This window comes from Lepidochelys kempii, chromosome 9, assembly GCF_965140265.1.
Source record: "Lepidochelys kempii isolate rLepKem1 chromosome 9, rLepKem1.hap2, whole genome shotgun sequence".
NCBI lineage: Eukaryota > Metazoa > Chordata > Testudines > Cheloniidae > Lepidochelys > Lepidochelys kempii.
Window position 1 is genome coordinate 34,927,318 of NC_133264.1, and position 21,729 is coordinate 34,949,046.

The 21,729-nt window shown below is 45.3% G+C and overlaps 1 protein-coding gene and 1 long non-coding RNA gene across 2 annotated transcripts in view; one reads left to right on the top strand and one right to left on the bottom strand.

The window, feature by feature from the left end:
- COL4A4 (collagen type IV alpha 4 chain) overlaps positions 1-21,729 on the top strand; it is a 154,329-nt gene that overhangs the window by 123,935 nt on the left and 8,665 nt on the right. Inside the window, exons 21-27 of the mRNA XM_073358896.1 lie at positions 839-914; positions 1,007-1,078; positions 1,835-1,963; positions 2,476-2,583; positions 8,468-8,623; positions 16,519-16,617; positions 19,435-19,569. Of these exons, the coding sequence (XP_073214997.1) occupies positions 839-914; positions 1,007-1,078; positions 1,835-1,963; positions 2,476-2,583; positions 8,468-8,623; positions 16,519-16,617; positions 19,435-19,569 (775 nt within the window). The remainder of the gene's footprint in view (positions 1-838; positions 915-1,006; positions 1,079-1,834; positions 1,964-2,475; positions 2,584-8,467; positions 8,624-16,518; positions 16,618-19,434; positions 19,570-21,729) is intronic.
- LOC140917328 (uncharacterized) lies at positions 11,984-15,655 on the bottom strand. The gene is made up of 3 exons (XR_012160792.1): positions 15,276-15,655; positions 13,073-13,159; positions 11,984-12,238 (listed from the first exon to the last, which is right to left on the bottom strand). It is a non-coding gene; the product is annotated as an uncharacterized lncRNA (long non-coding RNA).

The window sequence follows — 21,729 nt, forward strand, 5'->3', positions numbered from 1 at the left end:
AAGGTTTGAATTTATCCTGGATAAATAGGATAAGTCAACAGGATAAGTCAACAGGATTTGAGTTATTAAGATAATTAGCACATAATAGAAAGAGATGTACATCACTACAATCTGCGAGAACCCCTTTCTGCAGTCTGTAGACAAGACAGTTAGTTTGTACTATTTATCCGGTTCCGAAGTTAGCTTACAGCTTGGCACTATTATAGTAGAGGGGCCTACAGTTTCATTTTCACTTATTTCCTGTTTTTCACAGACATATATTACTTTTATCCCCAAAATTTCCAGTATATTAACATCTGTTGTTTATCTCCATAAATTCTCCCAAGTAAGCGGCTCTTACAATTATTCGTACATCTAAAATAATATTTATTGTTTAATAATTCTTGAAAAGATTGTCTAATCTTTTAGTGGTAATTCTTAGGCAGGTTATTTTTCCCTTCTTAATAAGACTCCCACAACACTTTGAGAGTTTAACTCATAAATAAGCGATAAGCCTTACAAAACTCTGGCCCAGAGGTCAACAGTAAATAATCCTGCACAAAATAGAATAAAATCCACAGTTCATTCTGTTTTAGCTGTGTTGGTTCTCCAGGATTAACAGGAATAAAAAGCAGTAAAATTTCATTTTTATCAAGTTGGTAGATGATGACTATCAATGCAATGGAGTAGATGCAATGCATAAAGTGCCATATTTCTAGTCATTTTTCAAAGTAAAATCACACTAAAGATTAAAGGTAAATGTTCTGATTGCTAATATAGGAAACGAAATTATTTCTGCTGCTTTCATATTTCCTTCACTATCCAGCAATCTATAAATGATGCTCCTTTTTCAAAACAGGCTTCAACTGTTAATGATGTAGTCCATTCTTCAGTTGTCAAAACACTTTCAGCAAACACTGTACTGAACCAGAAATGTATTGTCAAGTTTTAGACATTTACTTTTGTTAAATCAACGTTTTCAAGTTTTTTGGGTCATGCTTCTAATAATGTCCGCAATACTTCTAAGGTTTATCAGGGTTGCCTGGATTAGATGGCTTGAATGGACTGCAAGGTCAAAAGGGCTCACCAGGAGATCCAGGTAAAGAATGAAAATGAAAAAGAATTTTTTTAAATGAAAATGAATATGAAATGATCAATGATATTTTGATATTTATCCTGTCATTAAGGATCAGACTAAATTTTAAAACAGTGCCAGTAGTTAATGATTTAAAGAGACACACACCAGCAATCATTTGTGGGGAAAGACTTAAAATCCTCCATCAGTCTTGCTGGAATCCTTTGAGAATATTTTTACAATGAAAACATTCAGTGCAGATGATTCAAAGTGAAGCCAAGTCTCAAACTTTTATGTGCACAAGATAAACAATAGCAAATAAATTAAAAGGAGACTCGGGGGGAAAATCTTGGCCCCACTGAAGTCAATGGGAGTTTTTCCATTGACTTCAGTGGAGCCAGGATTTCACCCATGGTGATCTGTTTGAAGCTTTCAAAACACCCTATTAACCATTGTTAAATCAGTGCTTAGCACCAGTCTAAGAGATCACGAGAATAAGATATAAAATGAAAATTAAGAAATTGAAAGCAAAAAGAATAAAACTTAAGAATTTCAAATTAAGGACAAAGACTATGACTTGAGTCAAGGAGCTTAATACCTTTGAAAGGATGAATGAGGGCCAGATTCAACAAAACTCCACCCAACTTACATATGAGAACCAGACAACTAGAGATAGATTAATCACAAAAGGAACATCATCTGCAGCTGGTATTTCTATTCTGTACATCTGTATTTGCATTCACTGTAGACTTCATGCACTGTAATTGTTTTCCTCTGGAGGTAAAAGTGAAATAGGGCCTCCAGGATACACAGGGGCCCCTGGACCAAAAGGAGACAAGGGTGAACCTGGACAGCCAGGAATTTCTCTTCCAGGACCTCCTGGAGACACGGGTTTGCCAGGACACCCAGGTAAGAAACATTTTCTCCTCAACGGTGAACTGCAAAGCTGAAATGAAAACTGAACTAGTTCCCTGCTACTTGGTTAGCAGGCCCATGCAGCACATACATTTGGGATCTCTTCTTTAAGAAAAGTATTTTTCTCATCCAAGAAGTATGCTAGCATTTCCTGACTTGCTACAAATATCCCAGAATGCATCATTCTGCTACATCACTGAAACCGTGGGTTGCATGAGACTTGTTGAGTCATTGATGTCAAGGAATGATGCATTCTGGGACCTCTTTAGCTCCAGTGGATATTATAGAAAGGAATTAGAATTTTTTTTTAAAAAGAATTATATTTTCTGTGCCAAATGCCTCCCACAGTCTATTTAGCAGGGAAATGCAGCACACAACTATGGGGTTAACTCCAAGTTCTGCATGACCTTGCACCTCAACTCCCTTAAATTAATATTTTATTTCTGGAATCCAAAGTATAAAATACTGAAAACTCAAAACATTTAGCATATGATCTGCTCCCTCAGGTAGAACAGGAGATACCGGGCCTGCAGGATCTGTGGGAAGATCTCCTGAAACTGCAGCTTCTGGTCCTCCGGGTGATCAGGGGCCACCTGGCTCACATGGCATCAGAGGTACAAGAAAATCAAACATGATCAGTTAACCAAAACAGTGAAAACTCTATTCTAATGAGATATATATATATGCACGTGACGTGGGAAGAGGCAAAGAGGGTAATAAATACGCCTGTTCCATAAATACATGGACAGAGGCACAGTGCAGCACAGTGGATAGTGACTCAGGAGATCTGCACTCTAGTCCCATTTCTGGCCTGCTGGGTGACCTTGGGCAAGTTATGCCACCCCCCATGCCTCAGTTTCCCATCTGTAAAATGGGTATAACGATACTTATCTCCTTTGTGAAGTGTTGTTCATCCATAGATCTCAAAGCACTTTACGGAGGAGATACATATTATGATCCCCATTTTACTAGAGACAGGTATCATCATGAGGATTATGTAGTAAAGTATAAAGGTTTTATCAAGATGCATTATGTAGGTTTCCATACAAGTTCCAATGAAACCTTTAAACCATACCATCATGTACTGTGTGTGGGCCACATACGTTACAGGGAATAAAAACTATTTTGCAAGCATATTAGAGTGTGTTTAAAATTTTATTGGTACTATTTTTAGTGTTCCCCAACAGATGCGTGTAAACACATTCACTGTGAATGCAGCTCTAGCGGGCTAAAAGACGGTGTTATAAAAAGAGCTCTACCTAAAACAGCTTTTCCATTCATAAAAGTGTCATGATGTTGAGGTCCAGCATCTCAGACCCATCCAGAGCCAGAAACAAGAGTTGCATTTTCTGTTGGAAAATTAGGAATCTTTTTTTGTTCCACTGTTTTAGCGCTCCTCTTCCTAGCTCTGTAGGATCACAGGATATCACAGCTTAAAACTGTTACTGGTCTAGGGCTGACTACCTCCTGTCTTTTGGTAGGTGTAATTTTCGGAGGTGCTAAAATTGAAGACCATGTGATAAACTGGAACCATCGTATACTTCTGTCCACTTCAATTGCACTCCTTCTGCTTATGAATCTCTGCCAGGATTAATTCCAGCCTTGTACAGCTCTGAGCAGCTTCTGACAGTAGACATTTTTTAAAGCATTGTTCCTTCTTTCCTCCTAATTGTGGAATTTTCCCATTAAAGTGACACCAGCAGGAGGCATAGGATGGGCAATATTTGGTTCTGGGCAATTTTCCTAAGAGTTTTAAGTTCCAATATCTTACAACCCAGCCAAGCTAGAAAGGAACTTTTCATCCTTGCAAAAAAGGTTGATTCACTGCTCTCCAGTAGGCTGCAGAGCACTTCCTTGTAGTCCTGGAAGGTCCTGTGATATTAGGCCTTAAAATGATGACACTCATGTATAGAAAAGCCATTTACAAAAAGAACAAAGCTAAAATAGCTTTTCTATCCCCAGAAGTGGGGAAGAAGAGGGAGCTGCATGTTTATGCATATAAACTCTGTAGATGAGGGCTGTTCTCGTGTAAAGCTTAGGGCATGGCTATACTTGCAGATGTAGAGCACTGTGAGTTAAACCAGCCCTCGGAGAGTGCAGTAGGGAAAGCGCTGCAGTCTGTCCACACTGATACCTGCAAGCGCACTGGCGTGGCCACATTTGCAGCACTTGCAGTGGCATTGGGAGTGGTACATTATGGGCAGGTACCCCACAGAGCACCTCTTCCCATTCTGGTACTGTGGCTTGTGGGAAGAGGGTGGAGGGTGCGGGGCATTCTGGCTCCTGTCCCAATGCCCCGTGATCCATCGCTTCACATCCCAGCAATCCCTGTGCTTCGGTCCACATTTGGCGCCATCTTTCAACGTTTTTTGTACTGCGCACTCTGTCTTCCCTTTCGGACTGTGGGAACAGAGCCCGAAGTGCTGAGGAATATGCTGACAAGTCTCGCCAGCATGCCACATTTGGCAGTTGAGTTGCTCCTTAAGCTACAAACTGACAGTGAGGAGTCTGACGATGATGTCGACTTGTGTAACGCATCTGACACGAGATTGCTTCTGGCATTCACGAACGTGCTCACCACCGTGGAACACCGTTTTTGGGCTCAGGAAACAAGCACTGAGTGGTGGGATCACATCGTCATGCAAGTCTGGGATAACTAGCAGTGGCTGCAGAACTTTTGGATAAGAAACGCCACTTTCATGGGACTGTGTGATGAGCTCGCCTCCACCCTGCGGTGCAAGGACACGAAATTGAGAGCTGCCCTGCCAGTGAAGCAGGTGGCTATTGCAGTCTGGAAGCTGGCAACTCGACAGCTACTGAGTGGTCGCTAACCAGTTTGGAGTGGGAAAGTGGACTGTTGGAATCATGTTGATGCAAGTTTGCAGGGCCATTAATCACATCCCGCTCAGAAGAACCGTGTCTCTGGGTAACGTGCATGACATTGTGGCTGTCTTTACACAAATGGGTTTCCCCAACTGCAGAGGGACGATAGATTGGATGCATATTCCAATTCTGGCACCAGCCCACCTAGCCTCTGAGTACATTAATTGGAAGGGGTATTTCTCTATGGTTCTCTGGGCACTTGTGGATCACCATGGGTGTTTCATTGACATTAACGGAGGCTGGCCTGGAAAGGTGCCTGACACATGTATCTTTCGGAACACTGGCCTGTTCAGGAAGCTGTAAGCGGGGACTTTCTTCCCAGACCAGAAGATCACTGTAGGGGAAGTTGAAATGCCCATTGTGATCCTTGGAGACCACCATTACCCTTTAATGCTGTGGCTCATGAAACCCTACACAGGGAGCCTTGACAGCAGCAAGGAGCAGTTCAACAACAGGCTGAGTCGGCGCAGAATGACTGTGGAGTGTGCTTTTGGCAGTTTAAAGGGCTGCTGGTGCGGTCTGTATGGGAAGCTGGACCTGGCTGATGACAACATCCCTGTGGTTATATCCACGTGGTGTACCCTCCGTAACATTTGTCAAGGGAAGGGTGAAAGATTCACTCTGGCATAGAACTTGGAGGTTTAATGCCTGGAGGCTGAATTTGAACAGGCAGAGAGCAGAGGTATTAGAGGGGCCCAGTGCGGGGCTGCAAGGATTAAGAATGTCTTGACGGAGCAATTTGAGGCTGAAAACCACCAGTAATATTTGGTGCCCTGCATGGGAGTGAAGAGCGGTGGTTCCAATGTTAGTGGGAATCTGTGTTTGCTACAGTGCCTTTCCTGGGCTAAGGTATCTTTAACTTAATTCAATAATAAAGAATGTTTTCAAAGCCAAAAAATCCATTTATTTAAAAGAAAATTCATTTATTGAAAAGAAACACAACTGCTTGGGAAACAGAAAGGGCAATGGGGTGGGGTGGGGAACAGTTCAAACACAGATTTGCATGTCCTGTTATCATACTCTGCCTTCCTGTCTGGAGTGCTGTGCAATGAGTGCTATACTTCAGGCTGGCTAAAATGCATGGTGATTGAGTGCAGTGGGTAAGGGTCGTAGTTTGCAGGGTTGGGTGGTGAAGCTACAGGTGTTGGAGGCAGCTGGTGGCGATAAGAACCGAGATGTGGGGGAAAATGGGTTGGAGGTGACATGGGGGCACAAGGGAAAGTTTTGGGACAAGGGCTGTGTGGGGCGGGGGGGGGGCATAGTAGTGCTCCGCCTGCATGGCTACGAGAGCCTGGATCAAGTCCACTTGGCGCTCCTTAAAATGCTTAGCAGCCACTCCGTGCTTTGGTGCTGGTGATCTGTGTTCTGCTAGCAGACCCTCCTTTCACTCTCCCGCCACTCCTGCGCTTTTTGATTTTTATTAGGGGACTGCTGCATTACTTCATGCAGCATGTCCTCTTTTCTTATACGTGGCCTCTTCCTAATTCTTTGGAGTCTTTCAGCCGGTGATAACATGGACGGCTGAGAGCTCAAGGCTGCATCTGTAAAGGGAAAATGCAACACTTAACAGGGGCAGCACTGTTCACAGACAGAGCAATGATTCACCCATACTTAAAGACAAGCACAGCATACACAATAGCAGAATTTGCCTGTCCCAAAGCGAGCACACATAACCCACAGGAGCCCCAAAATGGTGAGTAAGCACAGGGCCAAGGGGGACTGATTGTTTCAGGGCCATACTGCCCTCTGGGGTTCTGTGCCTTGGGAAGAGCTAACAGCTGCAGGGAGCCCCTATACTGGACACTGTCCCCACATTTTCCACAGGAGTTCGTCCTGGAAGATATCTCGCTGCTGAGGGTGACCTGGGAAGCAAGGGAGGGTCAATGCGGCTTCCGCCCTGGCCCATATGTAGTTTGTCTGTGTGCAGCAATGGTCACCCTGCCCATCATGGCACAGTGGCGCAGACATGTTAGCCTTACTGGGATAAGGAGTACAGTAGCTCTCTCAAGGAACCCAGCTTCTGCATGAGACCTTTGAAGAGATCACTGAGGCCGATCACCACGATGTGAGAGAGCACATCAACATCCTATTCCACATCTAGGCATGCATGCAGCCCTAAACCTCCTTGCCTCAAGAGCCCACACCAAACAACTTCCTTCCCAAGTAAAAGCTACTTACTGGGCACCTCCTCTGGTGTTTGTCCTTCCCCAAGCACCGGCCACTGCGACTGGCTAGACTACCTTCCTCCTGGCTTGAGAACAGCTCCTGGCTACATGCATCTAGGGATGCCGGGGTGTCTCCCTCCTCCTCAGCACCCTCGCTCCCACTTTCCTCCTCCTCCTGCCTTGTTGAACTGGGCTCTGAAGTGTCCATGGTGGTCCTCAAAGTGGAGGTGGGGTTGCCCCCAGGTATCGTGTCCAGCTCTTTGTAGAAATGGCAGGTCGCGGGGGCACCACCGGAGCGGCGGTTTGCCTCGCGGGCTTTGTGGTAGGCATTCCGCAGCTCCTTCACGTTAACCCTGCACTACTGTGTGTACCGGTCATGGCCCCTTTCCATCATGTCCCTTGATATCTGCCCAAAGGTATTGTAATTCCTATGGCTGGAGCGCAGCTGGGATTGGACAGCTTCCTCCCCCCAAACACTGATGAGGTCCAGCACCTCGCCATTACGCCATACTGGGGATCGCCTGGTGCGTGGAAGCATGGTCACCTGGGAAGATTCGCTGAGAGCACTCCATGCCAGGCTGAGCAAAAAGGAAGGGGATTTTCAAAATTCCCAGAGAATTTAAAGGGCGGGTCTGATGGTTGGTCACCTGAGGGCAGGGCAGTAGAGGTCAAAATGATGACCAGAATGGCTAGAACAGGCATTGTGGGACACTTTTGGAGGCTGAGCAGAGCTCATTAACAGATGAGGGCATCCACACTGGTGCTGCGGCGCTCCAGTCGGGGCGCAGCAAATGTTATTCCACTCACTGAGGTGGAGTACCAGGAGCACTCTGCGTGCCTTGCCAGTGTGGACGCGTCATGAGTTAGGGCTGCTTTAATGCGCTCTAACTCACAAGTGTAGCCAAGCCCTTAGACTGTAGTCAGTTCAAGAACTGATGATTGGTCACCAAACTTCTGCAAGTGAAGTCAGCAGAGTTTGTACATTCCACAAGCCCAATTACACTGGTTGAAGGGGTTAAACACCTTAGTCATAGTAGCTCTGGATTTTTTCTACATTTATTGAAAAAACAAGGACATTGAAATACAAATTCCCATACAGCTGATTATGGTGCTGGTAGCTCACTGCAATGAAGCTGCACCACCAGGCAGCTGGGAGTTGAGGAGGGGAGGGCGGCCAGGAGCACAGAGCCAACATGGACAGGTGGGGTCTCCATAGCACTCACCTGCCTCTTTCTGATTGCGGAGGATCCCAGTGGTTTTGGGGGTGGGGGGGCAATCCCATGGAGACTTCCTCCCCTGTATTATCTTGACGTAGGACTTAGAATGACATTTTCTAACACACCTTGGTGACTTAGGATCCTGCTTCCCATTGAAATTCAGTGGGACTTAAGCACTTCTGAAAAGATTACCCTTTGTGAATGCATTATTAATATCCATTGTTTTGTTTTAGGCCTGCCTGGCAATCCTGGCCCTCCTGGAAAGACTATCTTTGTGAAAGGCGATCCAGGGGAATTTGGTGTTCCAGGTGCACCCGGTATTCCTGGCCAGCCAGGGCAGCAAGGAGCAAAAGGCTTTCCAGGAAATCGAGGAAGAAGAGGCCTGAAAGGTATGATTTAAAGTGTATGATTTTGTTTGAGTGAATACCTGCCTTCTAGCAGATTCTTCTGAGTATCTACATTATGGTAACTTCCCATTTTTGAAAAATTGCCTACTCAGTCTTCACATTTTTAAACAGTAAGAATTGTGTGCCAGATCATACACCACAGACCCATGTGCTCTTGGGGGTCTGCTTCCAGCCAGGTGGAAGGGGAGGGTCAGGCTCCTCCGACCACAGTCCTGTCATAGATCTTGTCCTAAATATAAAGGGAAGGGTAACCACCTTTCTACATACAGTGCTATAAAATCCCTCCGGGCCAAAGGCAAAGTCCTTTTACCTGTAAAGAGTTAAGAAGCTAAGATAACCTTGCTGGCACCTGACCAAAATGACCAATGAGGAGACAAGATACTTTAAAATCTGGAGCGGGGGGGAAACAAAGGGTCTGTCTGTGTGTGTGATGCTTTTGCTGGGACCAGAACAGGAGTGCAGGTCAGAACTCCTGTAAAGAGTTAGTAAGCAATCTGGTTAGATATGCGTTAGATTCTGTTTTGTTTAAATGGCTGATAAATAAGTTGTGCTGAATGGGATGTATATTCCTGTTTTTGTCTCTTTTTGTAACTTAAGGTTTTGCCTAGAGGGATTATCTATGTTTTGAATCTGATTACCCTGTAAGGTATTTACCATCCTGATTTTACAGAGGTTTTTCTTTTACTTTTTCTTTCATTAAAATTCTCTTTTAAGAACCTGATTGTTTTTTCATTGGTCTTAAGATCCAAGGATTTGGGTCTGTGTTCACCTATTGAAATTGGTGAGGATTTTTATCAAGCCTTCCCCAGGAAAGGGGGTGTAGGGCTTGGGGGGGGATATTTTTGGGGGAAGACATCTCCAAGTGGGCTCTTTCCCTGTTCTTTGTTTAACACGTTTGGTGGTGGCAGCATAAGTCCAAGGGCAAAAAGGTAAAAGTTTGTACCTTGGGGAAGTTTTAACCTAACTTGGTAAGAATAAGCTTAGGGGGTCTTTCATGCAGGTTCCCACATCTGTAACCTAGAGTTCAGAGTGGGGAAGGAACCTTGACAGATCTACACATGGGGACAGCTACCAGGGCAGGAACAGGAGGGTCTGGGAAGGAGCCAAATGGATGCACACTGTTTGTTGTTCTTCAAGAGATGTCCCTGTGGGTGCTCCACTTCAGGTCAAGGTGTGTCCCAGAGCCTTTGATTGGTGATTTCTACAGCAGTACTCTATGGGCTGCACACGCGCTGTGCCTACCTCTCAAGCTGTCAGTATTTGAATAGTGCGTGCACAGCCCGGACTCCTCAGTTCCTTCTCTACCGTCCCTGGCTAGAGACGGAGTTCAGCAGTGCTCTCTGAGATTAGCTAGGTTTCAGAGTAGCAGCCGTGTTAGTCTGTAGCCGCCAAAAGAAAAGGAGGACTTGTGGCACCTTAGAGACTAACAAATTTATTTGAGCATAAACTTTCGTGAGCTAGTTTCTCAGTTTAGTTAGATAGTTACATTAACTGTTACATTTATCTCTTCAAAAACAAACAAACAAAAACACTGTGGTTTCCGGCATGCCTGGCTCCCCAGGCTTTAAGAGATGATTCTCCTGTAAGGATGCCATCCACATCTCAGATGGGCATTCATACGGTGTACGCTGTTTGGGCAAGTCTCATGTACCCCAAAAATGCGTTCACTGTAATAAGTTGAAGGTGAGGACATGCAAGGACAGGGAGCTCAGGCTTAAAATGCTGCGCCTAGAAAACTCACTCAGACCAGCTTCTGGCCCTGGCCAGCAAACCTCTGTGACACCCTTCAGAGGTAAAGGAAAGACCAAAAAACGGCCAGCTTCCTCTCCCCTCAGGGGACATTCGGAGAAAAAGTTCAAACCGGCTTTCTTATCTTCAGTGGCTGCCACTCCGCGACTCCGCTCATTTCATGCGGCAGGCACTTCAGGCACTGACCCTGTGTCGGCTGGCCCTCTCCATGGTGCCGAGGCTCAGGGCTTTCAGCTGCCCACCTCTTTCAGCTCTCCTTCGGCCACCGCTGTCAGCACGGTGCTGAGAGCTGCTACGGTGCCGACAGCACAAGCAGCAGCTGCGGCATCGTCCTTTGATCCTGCGGCGCTGCTTCTACAGCCACCACTCTCTGCACCGAGCCCCTGAGGTCTCCAGCCTCCTTTGAAGTGCCTACCTCAGGGGCTCCTACTACCCAGAGCCAGCTTGTGCCCCCTGGGACAGCCTTCGGTGCACCAGCAGATGCCGCAGCAGACTCTGCCTCCACCAGCACCGACTCCTGGTCAGTCAGCACCACTGCAGTTTTTACAACCAGAGGAATTAAGGTTGTCCCGTGCTCCTGACTCTCCTCTTCTCGGCACCATCTGTCACCAAGACCTTTAGCACCATATCTTCAGTACTCCCCTACTACTTCAAGCCCCTCCAATGAAGTATGGGAGGATGAAGAGGAGGAAGACTAAGGGGAAGAGGACAAAGAATATGATGACCAGATGTTTTCAGCTACCTACAATGGGAGAAGCCCGCAGCACGATCCCCATTTCCTCAAGGCTATCCACACTGGTATGGCAATCCCTGGATGGGACCACCTATGCCCCCCACCCCACCCCGGGGCAATGGCCACACTGGGGTCCATGGACCTACCCTACACCACACTACACTCAGGTGTTCTGCGGGCTGCCCGAAGGAAAGCTGTCAAACCCTCCCCACTTCTGACTTACACTGAACCCCAGATAAGACCTGAAGTGGAAGCCCTCCCTACAGGGGACACTGCCCCGCACACCTCTTCTATAGCAATAACACCTCAAGATGCCATGGTATCCCCACCACCTCCTGCTACTGATGACCTCGCTCACTTTCAAGAATTGTTTCAGAGAGTAGCAGAAGAGCTCAAGATTACCCTAGAGGAGGTACACAACACTAGCTTACTTACATGCTGCAAGCTACGACTTCCTCCAAAATAGCCCTACCAATTAATGGGGCCATTATGAAACCTGCTAAAACTGTTTGGCAGACTCCAGTTACAATAATGCCCACTAGCAAGAGATTGGACTGCAAATATTTCGTCCCATCTAAGGGATCTGAGTTTCTATTTACGCACCCCTCACTTAATTCCCTAGCGGTCGATGCAGCAAATAAAAAAAAAAAACAAATACCAATACTTTCAATCCACTCCGTCAGACAAAGTTAACAAGAAACTGGACTCTGGCCGCAAAGTGTATTCTTCTTCCACTTTGCAATTGAGTAGCAAACTATGCGGCGCTCTTAGCAAAATATGACCACAAAAATTATGCTAAGTTTATGCAATTTATTGATTTGTCAGAGGATAAATGATAACAATTTAAAGTGGTAGTGTCCGATGCCCAATTGATCTCCCACACAGTTCTCCAGGCTGCCCTTGATGCTGAGGATGCAGCGGCCAGATCCACAGTCACGGCCATTGTCATGCAGCGAACCTCATGGCTTGCTTCTTCCTCCTTCCTGAAAGAGATACAGGATACGGTCGAAGATCTCCCTTCGACGGAGACAAGCTCTTCGCCTCTATAACCAATGAGGTCCTTCACTCCATGAAAGACTCCCATGCCACACTTCGATCCTCAGGCATCCAAACACCTGCCCCAAAGAAGAGGCAATACAGATATCAGCCATACCAACGGCAGCATTACCATACCTTTTGAGCAACATCCACCTTTCAGACCATATGACACATGACAACAACGACATAGGCCAAGGAACCAACGACGTTGCTCTCCCCAAACAATGACGACCCACCCTCCCAACACACATAAGCAAATTTGAAGTCTGGTCAAGGGTATAGAAAATCTTGCACCCCCTCCAGCGCCAACTCCCACCAACCATTTTTTTGGACACTGTTTGCATCCGTTCCAGGCCAACTGGGAAACTATGACTACGGACAAATGGGTCCTGGAAATTATCAGATTGGGTTATACCATCCCCTTCCTCTCCTTATCTCCCCCCCACCCTCTCTTCAGGGACCGCTCTCACAAACAATTGCTCCGTCAGGAGATGCATCTCCTCATACATCTCAGAGCAATAGAGGAGGTACCACCTCAACACAGAGGAGAGGGTTTTACTCCCACTACTTCTTGACGGAAAAGAAAAATGGCGGTTGGTGCTCTATCCTCAATCTTCGACATCTGAACAAGTCAGCCAAGAAACAGAAATTCTTCATGGTTACTCTTCCAATGATAATTCTGACGCTGGAGCAAGGAGATTGGTTTTAAACCCTCGACCTCCAAGACGCATATTTCCCTGTCTCTATCCACCCTGTCCATCAACGCTTCCTCAGGTTTGCTGTGGGAGCACAACACTACCAATACAGAGTCCTCCCGTTTGGCCTCTCCATCACACCACATGTCTTCTCCAAGGTGCTTGCAGTTGTCATAGCACATCTTAGGAAAAAAAAGAATCCTCATATTTCCTTACCTGGACGATCGTCTCCTCAAGTCTCCCACTCAGTCAGAAGCGATCCACACCACTATTGCAACCCGTCACTGCTTCCGCATCTTGGGCCTGCAAATAAACAAAAACAAATCTGCCTTACAATCTACCCAAAAATACTTTATTGGCACCCACCTCAATTCCATGACTGGTCTTGCATGTCTTCCCCAAGACAGATTCCACACAATGGGCATCCTGATCACTCAGATACGTGTCAGCTCGCAGACTACAGTCCGAGACTCCCTACAGTTCTTAGGACATATGGCCGCTTGCACATTTGTGGTTGCAAATGCTCGCCTGCACATGCGATGCCTTCAGGGTTGGCTAGCCACGGTATACAAACAAGCGCAGGCTAAACAGGTTATTAACTATGTCCCAGAATGTCAAGGACTCACTTCTCTGGTGGACTTCTCCCATCAACCTCTGCACCGGGATTCCCTTCTGACAAGATCCCCCTTCAGTTACCATCACCACAGATGCATCCCTCACGGGATGGGGTGCACACATTGGCCACCTCACCACTCAGGGTCTCTGGGCCACTTCAGAAACCAAGCTCCACATAAATTGACCAGAACTCCAAGCTGTACACAATGCTTGCCTCCATTTCCTTATCATCCAAAACCGCCGAATTCAAATCATGACCGACAACATTGCGTGCACGTTTTAGGTCAACAGACAGGGGGGAGCCCGGTCCCACTCCCTCTGCAGAGAGGCAGTAAAAATTTGGAACTCGTGCCTTCAACACGATATCCATATCTTCGCATCATACCTGCCATGTTCTCAGAATACTACCGCAGATGAACTCAGCCTATCATTCCCCATACAGCACAAGTGAGAACTCAACGACACCATTCTTTCCAACATTTTCCGCACTTGGGGTTATCCCCAACTGGATTTATTTGTCACAGCAACAAACAAAAAATGCCCAACTTTCTGCTTCAGAGCAGGCCTGGGGAAACATTCACGGGGAGACGCTCCCTTGGTCCAAAACCCTCATATATACGTTCCCACCAATACCTTCTATTGCATTGAGTAATTCAGAAGATACGAACAGACAGAGCCAACATCATTCTCACAGCCTCAGCGTGGCCCAGACAACATTGGTACCCCTTCCTCCTCCTCATGTAGGTCAAGCCACCTATTCCCCTTCCCCCACTAAGCAACCTCCTATCACAACGCAGGGGACAACTATTTCACCCCGACGTACAACATCTCTACCTGAGGACCTGGCTGATCAATGGTTCTCTAATGTGGAGTTAACGTGTTCGGACCCAGTATGCATTGTCTTGTTACACAGCAGAACACACAACATGCACACTGCCTACCTGCATAAATGGTAACGCTTCACATCTTGGTGCTCTGACAAGCAGACCTCTCCAGTTTCTGCTTCACTTCTATTGATACTTGATTACCTTTTACACCTTAAAACATCTGGCCTCTCTACAAGCTCACTCAAGCTCCACCTTGTTGGCAATCACAGCCTTCCACCATAAGATTGACAACGTAACGGTCTTTGCCCATCCAATCACCAAAAGGTTCCTGAAGGGTATCCAGACACTATACCCAGACGTGAAACTGCCTGCTGCACCTTGGGATTTACCCTAGTCGTCAAAGCCCTGATGGATAAATCCTTTGAACCAGTGGCTACCTGCTCCCTTCTCCATCTGTCCATGAAGACCGCCTTCCTCATAGCAATCACGTCTGCCAGACGAGTAGGTGAAATGGGGGCGCTTATGGTGGACCCTCTGTATACCACGTTCTTCCACAATAAGGTCACACTCCGCATGCATCCAAAGTTCTTACCTAAGATACACTCTTCCTTTCACCTCAATGAACCTATACACCTCCCAACATTTTCCCGAAAACCTCATGCTAACGCCTTTGAAACAGCAATGCACACTCTTGATGTTCGCAGAGCATTATCCTTTTACCTGGATAGGACAAAACCGTTTAGAAAACACCCAGACTTTGTCTCTACTCTGCGCTCACAGGGAAATGCTGTCTCTACACAGAGACTTTCCCAATGGATTGCTGACTGCATACACCTTTGTTACCAACTCAGGCAAATACAACCTCCTACATCAAGTAGGACACACTCTACCAGAGCTGTCTCCACCTCCACGGCCTTTCTCCGTAATGTCCCACTCTCTGACATATGCAAGGCAGCTGCCTGGGCATTGAACCTTACCTTCGCCAATCACTACGCTCTCATCCACACTGCAGCGTCCGACACCAGATTTGGGTAGAGCTGTCTTGTCAACAGCCTTCTTGCCTCATCCGAAGTCCTAAACATCCTAAGGGATACTGCTTTTCAGTCACCTGAGGTGGAGCACCCACACTCGAAGAAGAAGAAGAAGAAGAGGAAGTTACTCACCCTGTGCAGTAACGGACGTTCTTTGAGATGAGTGTCCCTATGGGTGCTCCACTACCCGTCGTCCTCCCCTGTACTTTGGAATTCGTAACGCACTCCGTTGTAGAGAAGGAACTGAGGAGCCCGGGCTCTGCACGCGCTGTTCAAACACTGACCGCTCGAGAGGCAAGCACAGCGCATGCGCAGCCTACAGGAGTACTGCTGTAGAAATCTCCGATCAAAGGTGCTGGGACACCCCTTGACCTGAAGTGGAGCACCCACAGGGACACTCCGCTTGAACGTCAGTTACTGCACAGGGTGAGTAACCTCCTCTTCCCCAACCAACGGTGGGGATTCCACTGGAAATGTAATGAAATCTGATTTATTGATGTTTCCTGTGGGACCCCCCTGCTCCTCTAAAGGAGGTTTTGGGGTCTGCCACAGGTGGGGAAACCCTGGCAGCTGACTCCAGTACAGTGGTGGGCAACTGCTCCTGTCCAGTGGGAGCTGAGGGAAACAGCAGCCCGCAGGGATGTACTAGCCGCCACTTCCTGCAGCTCCCATTGGCCGGGAAGGTGAACCGCAGCCACAGGGAGCTGCGGGGGGGCCATGCCTGCGGACAGTCAACATCAGCAAAATGTCTCGCAACCCGTATTCAGATTACCCTGATGGGCCGCAGGTTGCCCATCACTGCTCCAGTAGAATCATAATGCCAGGGAGCTGTAAAAGCTGCAGGGTTCCATGGAACAAATGCAGAGGCATATATCTTCAATATGGAAGGCTCTGGGCCTCCAAGCAGGTTCATGAGTGTTGCAGGGCCTGATGCTTCTGCTTTGGACAGGAACAGTATATATACCCAGCCCTCCCCATGCATGAGTCGTCATAGGAAACTCCATGAGGGGTTTTCCTGTGGGAGAGCAAAATCTGGCCCCCAGCTATTTTGCACAAAACAGTAACTAGTCAGGAACCTGATGCTTGACCTCACTGCTGTTGTGTTCTGTGCTATCAGCATCACAGAGGGTCACCAGATTTAACTGCTCAGTTTAAGTACTAGTGACAAAAACTCACTTTTTTTTTTTAGGTCCGATGGGAAGCCCTGGCCCCCAGGGTCCCCCTGGCCCTGTTGGGCCATCTGGGGATCGAGGTTTTCAAGGACAACCTGGCCCTCGAGGTCCTGAAGGTACTTTTGAACAGCACATGGTTCTCTGCCATGCAGCGGCGTGCGTGCTGGCCACTCAGCCTTGAGAAGCTTTGATCTTAATATCCGTACAGAATATAGTGTTTTCTATAGTGTTCACTTGCATGAAAAGAGTTTATAGCAACCTGACAAAATTCTAGCATCCACTAACTTGGGATAAGGAAATATTGTTGAGTAAATTAGATATAATTCTTTTATTATTATTATTGTAATCAGTCTTCATTGATGAAGTATGTGCCTGGTCTGGTAAATGTTCCTGAGTTGTGCAAGGCTGGTTTAAAATGGTAGTTGCAGCTTTCAGTTGCATAGAACATTTCTGAGTCACTGAAACAATTTAATAAATGATCATTTTCTTCTGATACTTGCAATAGTTTGCAAGACCAGAGAGCATGAGCATGCCATGTGAGGGTTCTTGCAAAGATGTACCATGTGTGAACAGATGCTTTTTGCTGTAAGAGAGGCAAAGTTCATACTGCGTATTTCATCACCCACTTTTCCTTTTCTACATTATCTTTCTCAAGTAACATTCATTAAGCACAATATCTTAATATCCAGAATACTACATACCACAGTATCAAGAATTTCAGGACACAGTAAGAAGTCTTACCTTTGCCCGTTGCATCAAAATAAGAGGCTCTGGGAAGAATTAATATATTCAAATCGATAAAGGAGTTTCTCAAGATTGGAAAATGTAATATTTTATTTACCAATTAAAAAACCTTTCTTAGCGATAAAGAACAGATGTTTTATAATTGTGCAAATCTGAAAAGTAGTTTAGAATATAGTCATTTCATCTAATCATATGTGATGATTTCTTTGCTGAGTGCTGTACTAATTTCTCCCCCTGAGGGAATAAGGGATGAATACAAAGTATTGTGGGCCAAATCCTTAGATCCTTACTTAGTTTTTAACTCAGCTGTTATTTCATACCCCAAGTAAGAGTTTGATTAAATAAAGACTGAGTAAGTGTATAGAAAAGCTGAGACCAGATCACCCTCTATTACAGGAGGCGGCCAGAAGGGCAGGAGAAAACTGAGATTCCAATCACAGAATTCCCTGAAAATCATTCACTCAGTTTAGGTTTATGAAGAGGGGATAAACTGATTTAGGGGATCTGAGAGAGAGAGAGCAGCCTCAGCCTTGCCTGTGTTACACCAACCCTGCACTTCTGGCTTTTCTGTAGCAGCTGTGGGGAGCCACAAGTAACTATTTTATCTCCCTGATATAGCTATATGGAACTCAGAGATCAGTTCACCAAACAAGGGTCCTGGAGGCATGTTCAGTCCCTGCTCCTATTTCAATCATATATGCAGCACCTTTTTGTACAAAACCACAGTGGAGGGGCATCTCTGGGGTACGTAAATACATGATAGAGGTGGTATCTCTGCTTACATATAGTTGTGGGGAATTCCTCACAGAGAAAGGCCTCTCCACCTGTGGTTCCTAGTGAAAGGACTTAGCCCTGAGCAAGGACCTCGGGATTTGGCACTGTGTGAACTGGCCATCTAGAAGAGTTTGCACATCACACAAAGCACCTCACCATTTAACAATACCATGTATTACATTGTTTTTGGATTCCTTTTTGTTCTTGTGAAAACTGTTTGCAGGTAGTATTCTAAGACATGTACTTTATATTTTGCCATTATTATTTATATTGGTATGAACTGTATATTTATTATACTGAATTATTTATATTCAGTATGAACTGAATGTCAGTTCATACAAACTATTTCAGTTCTCATTCCATTCCTTGTTCTAATTTACATGCCTGAAACTTGTTTCCATCCTGCTTGGCAATGGCTGGCATGGTCTGCTTTCCATTTGATGAATCCTTCAGGTTGCACAGGTAAGCTGGAGAATGCCTTATTAACCAAATATTTGTTGTGCATGTCTGGGTTTCTTTCTGTACATTCCACGCTCCCTGGATAGTAGAGCCATAGCTGGAAGCTAAGAATGACAGATATCATTATAACAGGGTGATTATAATCAATTTTAACATAGCTGGGTTGTGTTTACGGGCAGAGTAATTGTGTACTATGCCGAGGAGCCCCACAATAAAGTGTCAAATATGTGTACATAGAATTCTGTATGCAAGTATGTAAAATATGAGTGTTTTCTCTTAAGGGATCTGTCACATCTATTGCATTTTATTTTATCTGCGGTCATAGTAGGCTCTTTCTAAATGAAGCCAACTAGTCAAGGCCCCAGTCCTGCTATCAGATCAGTGGACGCAGACATCGACTCCACTGACTTTGAACTAATCCAATAAGTCTTCTAGACAAATGTACTTATTACAGACTGCAAATGGTGAACACCACTAAGCAACAAACAATACATAAACTGTAGCCATACTCTGGTGGCTTTCATCTAAAGTGAGTGAGTAATGTCGGATGGAACCCCTACTCCCTTACGCCCATGCTGCATGTGGAGACTTTCTCAGCTGCCTTCAGACCGTAGACAAGGCAGTATATACTTTAACATGTGCTCAATTGATTGAGTTAAAGCCTATGTTCCACCCAAGCTTCAACTCAGCCAGTTTAGCACACATTAAGGGCGATGTCCCTTGTCTAAACTAGACTTTTAAAACGTATTAGCTAACACATGCTAACAATACACCTTTAAATTCTAGTCTAGACAGTCTGAAACTAAAGTTAAACCTATGTATCTCATTGATTAACGTTTTGGGAACACAGCCCCAGAAATGCACTCTAATCTCAAAAGCAATTAAAAGGGGAATGTTGATCTCCCACAGATTTTTGTTCCAATTGGTGTTGTTTTAATTTTATTGCATAATTCCAGGTGACCCTGGTGAACCAGGAAAAACAGAACACTCCCCATGTCCCAGGACACCAGGTCCTCGTGGAGTAATAGGACAAAGAGGAGCTGAAGGGTCTGTAGGATTTCCAGGGCCAATAGGTTACCCTGGACCCCCAGGTAAAGCCTGGATTTAAATACTTGGTAATTTAAGACAAACAGAACATTTAAGACTTTGAGAAGTGTGTTCTCTGCACCCATCATGCAAAGCTGTGTGGAGTGTACAGGGGTAGGAAGAGGAGGGAGGGGTGTTTAATATTTTCCCCAAGGTGCTTTAGGCATTTTTCTCCTCTTCTTTCTTGTGGCACAATGTGCTATTTTCTTGTGCTAATATGGCACAATGGCTAGGCTCATCAATAAGACAGTGAGAGGTTTATTTGGAATTTTAACAAATAAATGTCATTCTTGGTCAGTAAAATGAAAGCAAAAAAAATCCCTACAGTTTTAGGTTTTATGACTTATTGAAATTCAGTATTACTATAAAATCTAATTTCACAACAAACTCCCGGTCATGCTGAAGAGTGCCTTCTTATGCTGCAAGTAAATTCACTGAAAGCAGCCTGTGAAAGGGTGGCAGAATGGAGTAGGTAACAAATAAACATCTGTGTGATAAGCTTTGTGGTTTTGGCGGTTTGGAAATAAGGAGAGAGAAAATGGAATAAGAAACATGAAAGCTTTGCTGATCTTAGAACATACTACACTGGGGCACTATGCTATAGTGGCATATGGCGGTTTGGAAATAAGGAGAGAGAAAATGGAATAAGAAACATGAAAGCATGAAAGCTTCGCTGATCTTAGAACATACTACACTGGGGCACTATGCTATATCGTGTATACTCCTGGAACTCCTTCCCATTTGATGCCAGCAATGATTGGGGTCTAAACTGAAAATAATGATGAACTAATTTAACTCGTAAGAGTATGCTTCTCAGAGTAGAGGATTTAGTTACTGGGCACGCGCTCTCTCTCTCTCTATCTCTCTCTCTCTAAATTAAGGAATCAGACTTTACAACCTCTTTCCACTATTCAGATCTTGCATTAAAAAAATAAAGCAGCACACCACACAAGTGGTTTCTGGAAACATACTGTTTAATACTGAGATACTTCATGCAGATGGGCGTGCAGAGTGACTGAGAGATTTGGCTACCGAAGTGCATTGTACTATTTGAATCCAGGAGTACAGGGCGTTGTGCAATGGGGATGCCAACCTGATCAATAGCGTTCCTCCTTTTTACAAACTAAAAACAAACCAAACACCAAAGTTACTGGGCTTGGGAAAAATTTACTTGGAAAAATTAAATTTAACAGTAATAATTAACAATTAATAATTACTAAGAGGCCTGAAAGGACCATAAAATTAGTTGGATTCATACTGCAGTTGTCATAAATATAAAGGGAAGGGTAAACCCCTTTGAAATCCCTCCTGGCCAGGGGAAAGCTCCTCTCACCTGTAAAGGGTTAAGAAGCTAAAGGTAACCTCGCTGGCACCTGACCAAAATGACCAATGAGGAGACAAGATACTTTCAAAAGCTGGGAGGAGGGAGAGAAACAAAGGGTCTGGGTCTGTCTGTATGCTGGTTTCTGCCAGGGATAGACCAGGAATGGAGCCTTAGAACTTTTAGTAAGTAATCTAGCTAGGTATGTGTTAGATTATGATTTCTTTAAATGGCTGAGAAAAGAATTGTGCTGAATAGAATAACTCTTTCTGTCTGTGTATCTTTTTTGTAACTTAAGGTTTTGCCTAGAGGGGTTCTCTATGTTTTTGAATCTAATTACCCTGTAAGATATCTACCATCCTGATTTTACAGGGGGGATTTCTTTATTTCTATTTACTTCTATTTTTTATTAAAAGTCTTCTTGTAAAACACTGAATGCTTTTTCATTGTTCTCAGATCCAAGGGTTTGGGTCTGTGGTCACCTATGCAAATTGGTGAGGCTTTTTATCCAACATTTCCCAGGAAAGGGGGGGTGCAAGTGTTGGGAGGATTGTTCATTGTTCTTAAGATCCAAGGGTCTGGGTCTGTAGTCACCTAGGCAAATTGGTGAGGCTTTTTACCAAACCTTGTCCAGGAAGTGGGGTGCAAGGTTTTGGGAAGTATTTTGGGGGGAAGGACGCATCCAAACAGCTCTTCCCCAGTAACCAGTATTAGTTTGGTGGTGGTAGCGGCCAGTCCAAGGATAACGGGGGTAATATTTTGTACCTTGGGGAAGTTTTGACCTAAGCTGGTAAAGATAAGCTTAGGAGGTTTTTCATGCAGGTCCCCACATCTGTACCCTAGA